General features: G+C 50.6%; 1 protein-coding gene across 3 annotated transcripts; it reads right to left on the reverse strand.

The window, feature by feature from the left end:
* Window positions 1-746: 746 nt before the first annotated feature.
* On the reverse strand, window positions 747-10,613 carry LOC119567749 (zinc finger protein 501-like). 3 transcript variants are annotated; one of them, XM_043528187.1, is made up of 5 exons: window positions 10,560-10,613; window positions 9,456-9,595; window positions 6,648-6,774; window positions 5,456-5,569; window positions 747-5,086 (listed from the first exon to the last, which is right to left on the reverse strand). In XM_043528187.1, exons 2-5 carry the CDS (start codon window positions 9,561-9,563, stop codon window positions 3,969-3,971), a joined length of 1,467 nt encoding a protein of 488 aa, XP_043384122.1. In that variant the 5' UTR covers window positions 9,564-9,595; window positions 10,560-10,613; the 3' UTR covers window positions 747-3,968. The 3 variants fall into 3 exon arrangements, with proteins under 3 accessions (XP_043384122.1, XP_037770864.1, XP_043384123.1); XM_037914936.2 differs by lacking the exons at window positions 9,456-9,595; window positions 10,560-10,613 and having other exon boundaries at window positions 747-5,083; window positions 6,648-6,702; XM_043528188.1 differs by lacking the exons at window positions 6,648-6,774; window positions 9,456-9,595; window positions 10,560-10,613 and having other exon boundaries at window positions 747-5,083; window positions 5,456-6,638.
* Between the last annotated feature and the right edge of the window lie 4,631 nt (window positions 10,614-15,244).

Here is a 15,244-nt window from a genome sequence, read left to right on the forward strand (position 1 = left end):
CTCAGATAGCACTTTTCATCGGTGGATTTCAACGTGCTTTAAAGCAGTGGCTCTCAACCTTTCCAGATGACTGTCCCCCTTTCAGGAGGCTGATTTGTCTTGCGTATCCCCAAGTTTCACCTCACTTAAAAACAACTAGCTTACAAAATGAGACATAAAAATACAAAAGTTTCACATCCACTAGTACTGAACAATTGCTTCCTTTCTCATCATTACCATATAATTATAAAATGAATCAATTGGATATAAATATTGTATTTACATTTCAGTGTATAGCATATAGAGTAGTATAAATAAGTCACGGTCTGTGTGAAATTTTCGTTTGTACTGACGTCACTAGTGTTTTTTACATAGCCTGTTTCAAAACTGGGCAAATATCTAGATGAGTTGATGTACCCCCCAGAACACCTCTGCGTACCCCCAGGGATATGTGTACCCTTGGTTGAGAACCACTGCTTTAAAGAACAGGTTATCATCACTCCTCTCCATGGCTGCTTCACCAAGGTTCAAAAAAATGCCTCCCCAGCCTGACTGACTCTTCTTCCGCAGGAGGCGGGTGAATGGGACAGGACAGCCAGTGCGGATTTTCCCTGCGGATGATGGATTTTCGCCATAGAAGACTCTGAAATCCCACAGAGCTGGCTGCTTTGGCATCTGCAGTCTGTGGTGCTCAGGGAAAGAGAAATAACACCTCCAAGAGGCTTCCATGAAAGCCCATTTTGATTAATATTCACGACAAGAGATGCTGAGGTTGAGAAACTATGTTCTGCTTTATCATTTCCAAATGAGAAATACAAGCTAAACCCACCTCCCCAGCCAGGGCCCGGAGCCCAGCTCAGCATGGTCCACTTCTGTCCCAGGCCAGCACTGTGCTGCTCCCGCGAGCAAAGGGAAAGAGAAACAAGTTAAAACTGGTAGAAAAGCGCAGACAATCTGCGAGCGATGCCGGGATCCAGTCACAAGAGTAAATGCTCCGAGAGCAGGAAACCCCGCGAGCTCAGGTTCGAGGGATGCAGTGTGGGGCGAGCGGGGGCACAGAGGGGTTCTCTCATCTGCACCCAGGACTCTGCGGCAGATGGGGAGGGGAGGAGCTAAAATTTCAGGGTCTTCCTCTCCCTCTGGCCTCATTGATGCGGGTCAGCCTGGCTTCTGGGGAGCTCAGGCCTCGTGACTTCCCCGGCTTCCTTCTTACATCTGCCTAGCCTCGTCCTTTCAGCAACGATGAGACGCTGCCCTCTCCCCACCACTCTCCTCTTGGGGCATCATTCCTAGCCCTTTAGATTTCAGGGGCGTCTTCCCATGGCACTCATAGGACATTTCGTGTCTCTCTCTAGCACAGCTGCAGCACGTTCACAGTTCTCAGTATTGGCGGTCTGGCTCTCAAGAGCGAAATGTGCAGTCTTCCAGCTCTGTACCCCTCACCTCCCACTCCAACCCCCTCCTGACTCTTTCTCGCATCATTGCAGGGATCAGGCAGTAACTTCCTTCTCCATTTCAGTCTCTGCCTCTGGGAGTGTAAATCTGGCGCTCACCCTCTGTTTGTGCCGATACATATTGACAATTGGCATTGTTCAAACCACACGACGGAAAATCTCACGACGGGATAGAGGTGAAAATAGGAAAGGACTATTCTGGCAAATGATCATTTGCCTCATCAAGTCCCCAGTACACCTGAGCTACATCCTGTCAAACCAAACTAATATCAAAGTACGTGACCCAACACCTTCAGGAAAGAAAACCCCATGATACAGGGGGGCTATGAAACACTTTCACATTCAGAAAGCGAAATTCCAGAGAATCTTGATTCACAGTCAGGAGAACAAATTTACTCATTTTCTTCCGAGCTGGCTAACCCTGCTTCACTCAAAGCCTCCTCGCTATTCGGTTGTGTTAGTTACAACTTTTTGCCATCCTCCTAACGAAACAGGAAAAAAAACAAAAACAAAAACCTTCCCCTTGACAAATGATCTGTACTTGGCTGTGAAAAGCCCAGAAGCCACTTTACCGATAGATGGAAACAGGGATTTAAGCTCAGAAACCTCAGCTTGTGCTTTGGGGTTCATCTGAATCCTCCCCCACCCTGGCCCAGGTCGGTGACACTTTCACCTCCAGAAGTCTGGTTTAGGATCCAAGTGTGATTCCTGTACACGGAGAGCCAGGGGCACTGTAGTAAGTGACACTTTGGGAGGTGGAGGAGTAGAATGGGGAGAGGATAAAATTCTCCAAAGCTTGGACAGAGACTGCTGCGTCAAGGATGGAGCATGACAGTGACGGGGGAAGGAGGGAATCCCTCGGACTCACCCCATCGCTCTCAAATAGCACAGCACCTAAAACACCACCCTTTACTATCCTTGCTCCTACTCTTCTAGACTCCATTTAATTCTCCTCTGTAAGAGAGAAAATGTATGAAAAGAAATGCTTGCCAGCATGGCCTGGATCAAGGTGAGACTAGCTGGGAGCGAGAGAATCTACCCCCAAAGGGGGAACTCAGTGACTCTAACAGTCACTCTGCTAATTGTGCATCCGATGAAGTGAGCTGTAGCTCACGAAAGCTTATGCTCAAATAAATTTGTTAGTCTCTAAGATGCCACAAGTCCTCCTTTTCTTTCTGCGAATACAGACTAACACAGCTGCTACCCTGAAATCTGCTAATGGTGAGGATCAGAAGGAATTAGATGCTCTGGGTGAATCTAGGGTAGGATGAATGGGGGAGGGTCAGAGGAGACAAGCTGGCTGATCCCGACCACGTTTCCTACCACAGACGGACGCTCAGAGGCTGATGCTGCCAAGGCAGAGGTGGTATCTCCAGGCCTCCCACAAAAGGCCCTGTGGGAATCAGTCCCACTTAGTGGCGCTGTCTGAATGCAGAGAAGGGGCAGAGGGGTGAGTGATGAGAGGCAGCACCTCTCTACCCCGTGCTCTCCCTCGCCTCTTATCCCATGATCCCCAAACACTCGATAGCCCAGCACCCAGCTCCCCCTGCTTCCCAGCTCCAACCATTCCATCCTCAGTCCCTTCCCCATAACCCATCGTCCTGGTCCCTTAACGATTGGTGCCCCAGAGCCCAGCGCCCTGGGGAATTTGGGGAGGGAGGAGTTACCAGCCTCCAGGGACACTCCCCGTGCAGGGAACAGCTCCAGGTAAGTGGGGGAGCCCAGCCCAGGGGCTGGTGGAAGATGAGGGATGGAGACAGGGGTCTAGAGTGAAGGTGAGGCCTGGCCCAAGTGTCCTTCTCCTCATCTCCATGGCAGGGGGATCCCATCTGGGAGGGGAAGGGAGAGGGGGAAACTGCAGCCAGGTAGAAGGAGCGGCTGGAGGAGTTTCTCTCTCTCCTTTCCCCCACCTGTGGCCCATCAGCTCAGCATTCAGGGCTGCAGGAGGGAGGAGGGGCTGATCAGGGCTCCTCCTCCTCTGCTTGGGGTTTGCTTAGACCAGGCAGAGCCAGAGGGTCACTGACCAGCTGCTGCTCAGCTGCTGCTGGATCCTCACCCCAGTGATGGACAGTTGGGTCCTTGGGAGCCAAATGCCCCTGATGTGTGTGGGAACAAGGAAATGGGTTTGTCACCATGGCCAGTCCTAGTTAGGCCCCTGAAAGAAATTCTCCCATGTGCGGAGGAGTCTCTGATGTCTGACATGGTGTTGGCTCCACTTGGAGCATTTGCCTTGCTAAGGACATCTCAGTGGTTTCTTCCCTGCGCGGATTTGCTGCTGCCAGATACTAAGGGAAGCCTGCCCCACATTCAAGGTTTTTCTCTCTCATGTGGGTTCTCCAGTATTAAGTAAGGCCTGAGCTGTTATTGAAGCTTTTCCCATAGTCCAAGCACTTATGGGGTTTCTCTATTTTGTGGATTGTCTGATGCGTAACAAGGGCTGATCTCTGAATCGAACTTTTCCCTCAACAGAGACATTTCTGGGGTCTCTCTCCCATGCTGGGGGTCTCCTGATGAGTATTAAGGGTTGACTTCCTATTAAAACATGTCCCACTTATAGGCTCTCTCCCCCTCATGAATCCCCTGATGTTTAGTGAGGTTTGAGCTATGACTGAAGCTTTTCCCACAGTCGAGGCATTTATAGGGTTTCTCTCCCGTGTGGATTCTCTGATGCGTAATAACGGCTGAACTGACGTTAAACCGTTTCCCACAGTGGAGGCATTTGTAGGGTTTATCCCCTGTGTGGGTTCTCTGATGTGTAACAAGGTTTGAGCTCTGACTAAAGCTTTTCCCACAGTCCAGGCATTTATGGGGTTTCTCTCCCGTGTGGGTTCTTTGATGTGCAAGAAGAGCTGATCGCAGATTGAAACATTTCCCACAGTCCAGGCATTTATAGGGTCTCTCTCCTGTGTGGGTTCTCCCATGTTTAATAAGGGACGAGCTGTCGCTAAAACTTTTCCCACACACGAGGCAGTTATAGGGTCGCTCTCCCGTGTGGGTTCTCCGATGTTTAGTGAGGCTGGAACTCTGACTGAAGCTTTTCCCACAATCTAAGCATTTATAAGGTTTCTCTCCTGTGTGGATTCTCTGATGTCTAATAACAGCTGATCTCACATTGAAGCTTTTCCCACAGTCCAGGCACTTATAGGGTTTCTCTCCCGTGTGAGTTCTCTGATGTGCAATAAGGGCCGATCTCACATTGAAACTTTTCCCACACTCCAGGCATTTATAGGGTCTTTCTCCCGTGTGCAGTCTCTGATGTGTAATAAGGTGTGAGCTCTGACGGAAACTTTTCCCGCAGTCCAAGCATTTATAGGGCTTCTCTCCCGTGTGGTTTTTCCAATGCGTAATAAGGTTGGTTCTCACACTGAAGCTTTTCCCACAATTGAGGCATTTGTAGGGTTTCTCATCCTTGGGATTTGTCTGCTGGGCGGTGGTTTCCTTGGGATCTGTGCATCCTCCCCCACCTTGAGTTGATGCATCCACTTTCTTCCTTGGCTGGTTTCCCAGCTGCCTCTCTGACCCATCCCGATTTCCCCAGGCTTCTCCCTGTTCCAAGCCCTGGGGAAAATTCCCTTCAGCTCCTCTCAAAAAGGCCCTCTCTGGTTCCACCTGCCAAGTCACCTCCTTGTTCTTACTCACGGTCTCATCACCTGCTGGGAGAGAGAGAATCCAGACAGGAGTCACTGCCTGTGCCGGGGAGAAGGGACCGAAAGGGGAATAGCAAAGAGGGAAAACACCACACAGTGACTGCTGGGGAGCTGGAGACATTGGATTCTGCCTCCACATCCCACCCAAACACTCCTAGGGGAGTAAAGCTGGGGAGGAAACTGCATACAGCTAAAGGATGGGTGGGAAGCTGTGAGTGATATCTGTCATGGAGAGGCACGACCTGTTGATTACAGCCCTGACCTGGGTGAGACGGGGCAGACCTGGGGGAGTTCGTTCACAGCACATCTTTGGGAGTCTCAGCTTTTTCCTTCACTCACCACACAGTTTCTATGTCAATTTCACTGACTCCTTACCTGTGTGGGTGACTCGTGGGACCTCCTTTTTCTCAGAGGCCTGGAGATCCGGGACCCACGGCTCTTCCCCTCGTTCCAGCTGGGCGATCAGCTCAGGTTTGGGAATGGGAAATCCTGCTCGGGGGGTGAAATCAGACAAGATCAGGGTGTATGGAGTACTGGGAGAGTATCTGTCACAAGGAACATTCCCAGAATTTAACCTGGCCCCACGCTGTGCTGGGAGCATGAATAATCTGAACAGATGGAAGCATGATCACTGAGTCCCCTTGAGAGAGGCAGACATTGGGGGTGGGAGACCATCCCCTCACGAGGAGTTTCCAGGGTCTGTGCACTCTGGGGGATTTGCTGATGCAGACACAGCTCTGGGGTTAAACCCCTGCCTAGTTCTAAACCTCCAGAGCCCTCCCCATGGATGGAACTAGTCTACCACCAAGACTCAATTAGCATAAACCCAGAAACTGAAGTCAATGAGCAGTTATCCAGTTCAGGCTCATCAATGTATTCAAAAAGCTGCACTGCAGTAACCTCTTTGCACCTCATGGTGAATAGTGATAGTTTTGGGGTTGCCTGTTTTTGATACCAGGGATCTAGATTGCATAATATGAGGTGAGAGACATTTTTTCTTGCCTTAGTCTCACACCCCCAATGTCAAAATCCTTGGTTCCCGAGTCAGCCTCAGAGCAACAGCACCTGCTCACAAGATGTATACTGTTATGTGCACCATGGGCTGGAGGCTTTTGAAGCAGATGGGCTCAAAAGACAGCTGAATTTTTAAAAAATCACGAATGGCAAAGGAATGCAGTTTAATCTCAATCTAGGTTATGGGGCAGGAGGGTCAGTTTCAATTCAGTGCATTTCCCAGATGCTTGGAGGAGTCTCTTAGGTCAAGTTCGGTCTCCTGGGAAAGGAGACCAACAAGAATTCTGCATGTGAGTTATAGTTAACAGAGCCACGACAATACATGTCTTCTGCCCCCTTGAAAGCTGGAGGGATGGGGATGAATTAGCATGTCCATTGGGTTTACGACTCCCTGACTGCTTTGGAGGGGATGGAGATGCAAGTCTCTCTCACACTGGAGCTGTGAACTATGGGACTCATTCCCCTCTAATCTAACTGACCAGGAAGAACCTGACCAGATTCAGACACGCAGACCCCACGGCTTCTAATAACTGAGGGGACAGGAATCCCTTACCCAGCGAGGTCACCGTCTCATAATTCTCCTGCATGACGTCCCTGTAAAGGGCTCTCTGAGCGGGGTCCAGCAGAGCCCCCTGCCCTTGGGTGAAATACACAGCTACCTCCTCGAAGGTCACCGGCATCTGAAACAACAAGAGTCCCCCCACTCAGCACCTGCTGCCCCAGCCACTATTTCACTAGTCACACAGGAGGAAGGCAAAAACCCAGAACTTCTCGGAGGACCAGAGTAGCAGAATTCCAAGCCCACCTTGCTCAGATCAGCCAGGAGGCTTCTGGGGTGGGGAGAAGGTGAGAGCTCCTTGTCCCCCCAGCAGATGGAGGAAGGCACAGACTTCTTATTTCCCACACGCCTGCCAGCCACAGGCTGATATGGGAAGCAGAGCTCTGAGCAGGGGACAAGGACACGGTCAGAAATCCCAATGGCTTCCTTTCCATATTTGGGGGGAAACCAGACGGTACAGTCTCATCATATACACTCTCTCCATTCCACTAGTACCTCATGGAGACGTTTAACAGAAGCCACTAAAGCTAGGCATTTTTTAATTAGCAGATCCAGATAACTTGCATCCAAGAGTTTTACAAGAGCTGGCTGAGGAGCTTGCTAGACCATTATTGTTGATGTTTTAATAAGTCTTCAAGTGCTGAGGAAGTTCGAGAAGACTGGAAGAAAGCTAATGTTGTGCCAATTTTTAAAAGGGTAAACAGGATGACATGCGTAATTATAGGCCTGTCAGCCTAACACTGAGCCCAGGCAAGATAATGGAGGAGCTGATGCAGGAACTTGATTAATAAAGAATTAAAGGAGTGTAATGTAATTAATGAATTCAACATGGGTTTATGGAAAATAGATCCTTTCAAACTAACTTGATATCATTTTTTGATGAGATCACAAGCTTGGTTGTCAAGGGTAATAGTGTTGACATAATATACCTACACTTCTGTAAGGCGTTTGACTTGAACATGACATTTTGAATCAAAATCTCAAATGATACACAATTAATATGGCACACATTAAATGGACTAAAAACTGGCTAACTGATAGGTCTCAAAATGTCATTTTACAAGGTGCCACAGTGATTGATTCTTCGCCCTATGTTATTTAACATTTCTAAGAAATGACTTGGAAGAAAACAAAATCATAACTGAACAGGTTTGCAGAGGGCAGAAAAATTGGGGGATTGGTAAACAGTGAAGAAGCCAGGTCTCTGATTCAGATCAATTTGGATCACTTGGTAAACTGGGTGCAAGCAAAAAATATGCATTTGAATATGACTAAATGTACACGTATATAGCTCGGAACAAAGACGGTAGGCCATGCTTCCAGGATGGGGGATGCCGTCCTGGGAAGCAGTGACTCTATGGGAGCCATGGTGGATAATCTGCTGAACATGAGTTCCCAGTATGACGCTGTGGCCAAAAGAGCGAATGCGATCCTTGGATGTATAAACAGAGGAATCTTGCGTAGGCGTTAGAGAGGTTATTTTACCTCTGTGTTTGTCACTGGTGCAGGCACTGCTGGAATCCTGTGTCCAGTTCTGGTACTGACAGTTCAAAAAGGATGTTGACAAACTGCAGAGGATTCAGAGAAGAGCCAGGAGAATGATCAAACGATTAGAAAACCTGTCTTATTGTGATAGACTCAAGGAGTTCTATCTGTTTAGGTGAACAAAGAGAAGATTATGGAGTGAGTTGATTGCAGTCTACAGAGGGAACAAATATTTAATAAAGGGCTCATCAGTCTAGCGGAGAAAGATATAACACAATCCAAGGGCTGGGAGCTGAAGCTAGACAAATTCAGACAGGAAATAAAGCGTACATTTATAATGGTGAGAGTAATTCACTATTGGAAGAATTTACCAATTCTCCATCACAGACAAGTTTTTAATCAAGATCAGATGTTATTCATCTGCTCTAGGAATTATTTTGGGGAAGTTCTCAGGCCTGGTTTATACAGTGGGTCAGATTAGATGATCAAAACAGTCCCTGGAATCTATGGACCTATCAAAATACCACAGTAGCCTCTGGCCAGTGGGTTCAGGCTCCGGCACTGGGAGTCTGGTCACTTTTCCCAGCCCTGCCCCGCGGGGTGTTTCCTGTTTCAGAAATGGGGGAATGTTTCTCCCCCACACCCACCAATGGGCCTGTTCAGAAAATCAGGCCCAGGTTGATCATGTCCCAACAGCTTTATCACGCCCTGTCCCCTCCCTGCCTCACCCGGTGTGTTTCCTGCCCCTCCCCCTCTACAACAAAATCCCCCTGCAGCTCCCTGAAAAACTCCTCCCTGAGCTGGCTCCATCACAGCCATTTCCTTTCCCTGTCCCCTGGAAGACGGGAGGATCTGGAGCAAAACATGGACGTAATTCTTCAGGCTGTCAGGGCGAGAGGGGCCATTGGGGAGGTTACAGAAGGGGCTTGAGTCTATTTCACACCCCGATTCCCCCAGGCTCCCTCCCTGCAGACAGATGCTCTGGACTCTGCCACGCTGGGAAAACCCCCAGTCACTTTATAACAACACAGACCCAGCCCCTCCCACCAGCACTGAACCCCCCCACGCCCCCGAGACACTTTTAATTCCCCCACCCCCAGTAACAGATCATCTGAGCCAAACACTAGAAAAGAGCAGAATCAAAGGAGCTGCATTGGTGGATTCCCCCTGACATTGGCCCCAAGGGCAGCGCATCCAGCAGCTCGGATTCCCTTTGTCAGCTCCTCACCTTGTTCCCAGGAGAGTCAGGCTGCCCAGGGGGATGCAGGGAATGGATCCGGCCAGGGCTGGGAGCTGAGAACCTCCCTCCTCACTTACCGCTCCTGCTGCCCCTTTCAGTCTCTTCTCTTTCCCTTTCTGTCTCCTTCCTTTTCTCTCCTCCCCTCTGCCTCGGACAACTGGTGACTGTCCTGTTCTTCTGGGCATTTGTTCTCCAGTACACAGATCAGCTACTTCGTCTAAAACACAAGAACAGCCACACTGGATCAGACCAAAGGTCCATCTAGCCCAGTGTCTTGTCTTGACAGTGGCCAATGCCAGGCTCCCCAGAGGGAATGAACAGAACAGGTGATCATCTGATCCATCCCCTGTCGCCCATTCCCAGCTTCTGGCAAAACAGAGGCTAGGGACACCATCCCTGCTAGCCTGGCTAATAGCCATTGATGGGCCTGTCCTCCAAGAACTTATCTAGTTCTTTTTTGAACCCTGTTATAGTCTTGGCCAGCACAACATCCTCTGGCAAGGAGTTCCACAGGTTGACTGTGCATTGTGTGAAGAAATACTTCCTTTTGTTTGTTTTAAACCTGCTGCTTATTAACCCGGTGACCCCTAGTTCTTGTGTTATGAGAAGGAGTAAATAACACTTCCTTATTTACTGTCTCCACACCAGTCTACTAGAAGGAGTGTGAGCCTGGGAGTGTCACCGAAGGCAGCAGCTCTGGGACTCGCTCCCCATCTACCACAAACTCACCAGCAGGTCCCTGAAAGGGGCCCTTTGTGCAGAGTCACTTTCCTGCCCGGCCCCAGCCCTTTCCCCCGGGTCTCTCCCCTCACCTGCAGGCTCCGGCACCGGAGAAAGTCCCCACCAGGCTGGACAACTCTTAAAGCCCCCCTCAGCCGCCTCTTAAAGCCACCTCCCCCTGCCCCCATCCCATCCCCCTCCTGCCGCTGGCCCCACACACCCCTGTTCCCCCCGCCCCTCTTCAGCCCCCCCCGCCCCTCCCCCCTCTGCCCCCCGCAGGTGTCACTGTCCCACCCCCAGCAGGGCCCGGGCTGGCTCCCCCCGCCCCGCACACGCCGGGAGCTGGCGGCAGCTTTCCCGGGCCCGGGGCAGGGAATCGCAGCCGGCTCCGCGGGGAGCAGCCTGGGGCCAAACCCGCCCCTGCAGCCCGGGGGTGACGGGGGGGGGCGGGTCTCTCTTACCTTCCCTCCGAGCGGGCCCCCCCCGGGCAGGGGCCGGGCCGGGAAGGGGCCCTGGCCGGGCTGGGGGCTCTGCCCTGGGAGAGGCTCCCGGGGAGCAGCGGGCAGGGCCCGGCTGGAGGTTCCCCTCTCCCGGCTGCAGCCCGGGCTCCGGGCTCCCAGCACCAGCCGCCGGGGTCAGGGATCTCGCCGGGAGCCAGAGTCCCCGCAGCGGCTGCGAGTCACTTCCTGCGGCCGGGCCTGAGCCCCGCGATCCCCCCCCCCCCCCCCCCCCCCCCCCGCCCCCAGAGCCGCCTCCCAGCCGCTCCTGGGTCCTAGCGATAAACTCGCAGCCCCCTGCCCCAGACCCTGCCCCCTGGGGCCCCACAGCCCTTGGGCTCCGGCAGCTTCTCCCCACATTAGGCGGCATCGTGCATAGAAGCCACAGTGTCAGTGACTAGATAAAGGAGACGTCAATGTCCCGGGGAGGGGGGAGAAGGGCGGGGGGCCTCTATGGAGATTGTTCCTGTCTATGGGGACACAGAGGTGATGGGGGTGCCGGTCCTAGAGAGGCTGCCCAGAGCTTGGAGCTGCAGGCAACATGCTTCTCGATGACACTGACTGTATGTGACCACTCTGGTAACAGACGGGCACAGGGAGCAGGTGGTCAGAGCTGGTCTCTTGTCTGCATACCAGGCTCACTGGCGACCAGCCCTGGGCCGGAGCTACCAGCTCTGCTCCCCTAGCTCAGGTCATGGAGCTGTCAGTGCTTTGCCACCAGGTTCCTGGAGTTATTTGTAGGGCCGGATTAAGCCATCCCTGGGCCCAAACCCCGTCATGTCCCCCCACCCAGGGGCAGGCACCAAAGGAACTTTTTCCCTGAAAACGTAGGCACTGGGTGAGTTTAGGAGCCTAGACGATTTGACAGGAGTTGTGGGAATAGTTGTGGAGCCAAAACTTGGGACTTAGGCCCTGAAACCCAAATTTAGGCATCTAAGTAGCTTTGTGAATCTTGCCTGGGGTCTCTATAATGTGGGCGTAACGTGCAGTTGTGTGCACCTGGCTTCTTCAGCGCTGCATAAGAATGTCAGCATTCTCCATCCTTCTTCTCAAAACACTTCTCAGCGCTGTCAGCACATGGGCATGCTCTTGCACTGAGCAGCTGCTGATATCACAGGGCTGTCTTAAGCAGATATGTTTATAACATTTCCCCCCCTTGATGTCTGATCAGCTCATCAGTCAGGTGAGTAAAGAGGGAGCGGCCTGCCAGGTGGTTTGCCTACAATGAAAACATCCTACACAGCTTCAGAAACAAAGTACAGAGCATATCTCATAAGGGCAGTCACAGCCTATTTCTGGGTGTTTCTGGGCCGGGTGATGGGCCCTGCACTGTGCCCATGGGCTGAGATGCAACACCACAATGTGTTAAGTGAGCTGAAAATATTTTTATTACAGCCTCTCAGGCTGTGTCCTCACACCTAGGCAGATATCGCAGTCATTAATATTACCATGAAAATGTCAGAAAGGTGTCAGAGACAATGCTGTGTTTGTGAGAAAAATTCCCCAAGGAGTACATAGTAACAGGTATGCTTTATATGACATGTGATTAGTGAGCAGCTAGAGGCTGAGATCAAAGAGGAATTTTACAGTTAGAGCACCAAAAATGTGGATCGATTGGTTAATTCTATTGGGACAAGAATTTCTATACATCGCTTATAGAGGGGATCCCTGTACAGCCAAGCCAACACCCTCTGTGCGCACAGCAGGATCTACCATGATGACACTATCCAGCCTTCATTCTCCTGGTCATAACAGATACCCTGACCAGCAGAGGGTAGAGAGAAGAGGCGAGATCATCTTAAATTTCAACCGTAAACCATTTATTGCAATTTTGTCAGGCCAAAATTGAGATCTGGGAAATATCGTAATGACTTTTCCACACAAGGCAACACTCAGGGAAATTAAGATGAGTGCCCCACTGCTTCACTCCTTCTTTTTGAAAAATCAAATGTGGGTTATACCTGGACTATTCAAAAAATTTTAAGCGTTCTGGACACATCAAAGGTCTGATGAATAATAGTGTTTTTGGGAAGGACTCTTGCAATCTTCTATGGTTGCCATGACTGCTATAGTCATAACTAACGTGACTTTACTTCTGAACGAGATCATCCATATGGGTTTAAGGCACATTAACTTCACACTTTTAGCATCACACCATGTAGACAAGCCCTGAATAAGGGGAATTGAAGGGCTTGAAGCCTCTGTTAATTCCTTTAGTTTAAAATTTGGGGTTTTTTTTATTTCCATGACATCCACATGAATGGGGGGGGGGGGGAGGGCGGACATTCAGATGCAAATACCTCTGCTCGGGACAGAGAAGTGTTCACTGCATAATCAGCATCAGCCTTGAAGTCATATGATCCCAAAGAATAAACTGGGTAAAAAGAACAAAAATTTAGCATTAAAACCTCATACTGCTGTCTGCCATACAAACAGGATGTGTTACACTCAAAAGGTGCCACAAGTACTCCTTTTCTTTTTGCGAATACAGACTAACACGGCTGTTACTCTGAAACCACTCAAAACACTGTGAGAGGTGACTGCTGAAACTACTAGTAACTATTTATATTTTCAATGATTATTTGCTATGAAAACAGAAATGAATGAACACACAGACAACCATCTGCACCATGTTAATGACGGGAAATGATGAAGTGCTAAGAGTCATCAAAATAGCATTTGTAAAAGTCACCAATTTAAAGGAGTGAAACTTCATGAACAGTGGATTACCAAAAAATCCCAGTCCAACTCAGGCAATCAGAACACCAGGTAAGACAAATTTGTGAGCTCCTCGGAGGCTTTATGCAGAGAGATACATTGATCAGGGATTCTTTAACACTAAAATCATGTATGACTATTGCAATTTTTGGCAGTGGGTGGATGTAAAATATTTTACTGGATCAAATCTCCTTTTGCTGCTCAATACATCATGTCTGATAGGGAACAGCTATCTTGTCTTGGCATTGGGATGCTGTGCTTTTAAGAACACATGCATGTACACCAGCAGACCCTGTTCTTCAAGTGTTCCTTCCATTCACTGGGTTGCCCTTTAATTCACTCAAAGTTCTTTGTTCTACTTAAGTCTCTTGAAGCTGGTCAAACCAGTTTCTGCAGCCCACTGGGAGACAAAGGCAACATCTTATGGTTAGTCCTGGCCATTTGCTGAGGATTTCTTATCTGTGTATTGCCCATCTTTCTGGGGAGTGTCCTGATCACTCGATTATTGAATTAACCCAACATCTGCAACCAGTAAACCTCTCTACAGTACACAGAGCATGTCGTATTCATAGACTATTACAGGCAGCTTCAAATCCATCATGCTCTTCCTTTTGCTTTGGCCTCTTTATTTCCCCTACTCTCTCACTCCTCTAACTTGGGGGATTTAGTCCCCATTTCTCCTTCTACTCCACCCCCTTTTCCTACAGGCTCCTGCCCCTTCCCCCCCCATGAGGAACCTTCACATAAGTTCTTCCTCTGCACAGTTCCCACCCACCATTAGGGTCCTTCACTGAAACCCCTCCCTCCTCCATACACAAACCACACCCACTCAATTAGGCCCCTCCCTCAACCAGCCCTTTCCCCATCCAGTCCCTCCCCTCTGTTAATCCCCTCTCACCTCCCCATACAAGCCCCTTCCTCTCCAGTAGACCCCTCCCCCACTATCCCCCCCCCCCTCTGGCTGGGGAGAGAGATTCCCCTTGGATACCTCCCAGGCCAGTGAGATGGGGGCTAGATAATCCAGCTCCCCATTGCAGGCACCAGATAGACTACAAGGTGAGGGGCACAGAGCATCTCCCACCTGCTTCCCCTTGTGAGATACTTGGAAGAGGCGGGTACTCAGCCAGCTCCGCCCCAAGACCATGTGGTGGAACCTGCTGTCACCTGCGGAGGTGGGCCAACCTGTATTGTACCCTGGTCCCACAGCCCACTGGGGATATAAGTTGGAAGCTCCTTCATGGAGTTGTTAGCATGGATGTGATGCTGACACGGTTTACAGAGTCCTCCCACAGTTGTTCTTTCTGTGGCAAGGAGATCCTGCTGCACGAGTATTTGCAGCAGGCCTGGTTGCAGACCCTTTTTCATCTCCTCCAGAACCTCCTGCCAAGGTCCCGACTGCACTTTTCCTCACACCTCTTTATTTGTTCACCCCCTATCCGCGGACCCATGCCGTCTTGGGGCCCTTCTCCTCGCCCTGGCTAAAATGGCCATCTATCCATTGAGGACGAGAAGGTTGGGCAGGGGTGGGTGTTCTTTGTGACTGCGGGGCTGACCTACGTTTACTCGTCTGTTCCAGTCTCCAGGCAGAGTTCCTGTGGCTGGCATCCCCCAGCTCCCTGGACTCTTTCAAAGACCAATGGGCGCTCTCTGGACTTCCCTGCTCGGCAGCCCCCTCTGGATCCCTGATTCTGAACCTTGTACCCACACGCTTTTTTCCTGTTTTCTCATTTGTTGACCTCTTCCCAGACTCAGGGGATCCCTCTGTTGTCCCCCCACACCCCACCCCGCTGCCCTGTAGAAGGGTGTGGTGGATGGATCCCTTTTGGGGAGATCTGCCTTGGACACAGGCCCAATGCCAAGTAGGGGGGACCTGCAGCCACCTGCGGGGGGAGGGAAGCCCCGGCAGGCCAGCTTCCACTGCACCCTGATCC

The sequence above is a fragment of the Chelonia mydas genome, chromosome 14, assembly GCF_015237465.2.
Source record: "Chelonia mydas isolate rCheMyd1 chromosome 14, rCheMyd1.pri.v2, whole genome shotgun sequence".
Lineage (NCBI taxonomy): Eukaryota > Metazoa > Chordata > Testudines > Cheloniidae > Chelonia > Chelonia mydas.

Excerpts from the sequence above, each read along its gene's own strand:
- LOC119567749 (XM_043528187.1), bottom strand. The coding sequence starts at position 9,563 with ATGCCCAGAAGAACAGGACAGTCACCAGTTGTCCGAGGCAGAGGGGAG. Across the intron at positions 6,775-9,455 it reads TGAAAGGGGCAGCAGGAGCG|ATGCCGGTGACCTTCGAGGA; the intron begins GTAAGTGAGGAG and ends TTGTTGTTTCAG. Across the intron at positions 5,087-5,455 it reads CCCACGAGTCACCCACACAG|CAGGTGATGAGACCGTGAGT; the intron begins GTAAGGAGTCAG and ends TCTCTCTCCCAG.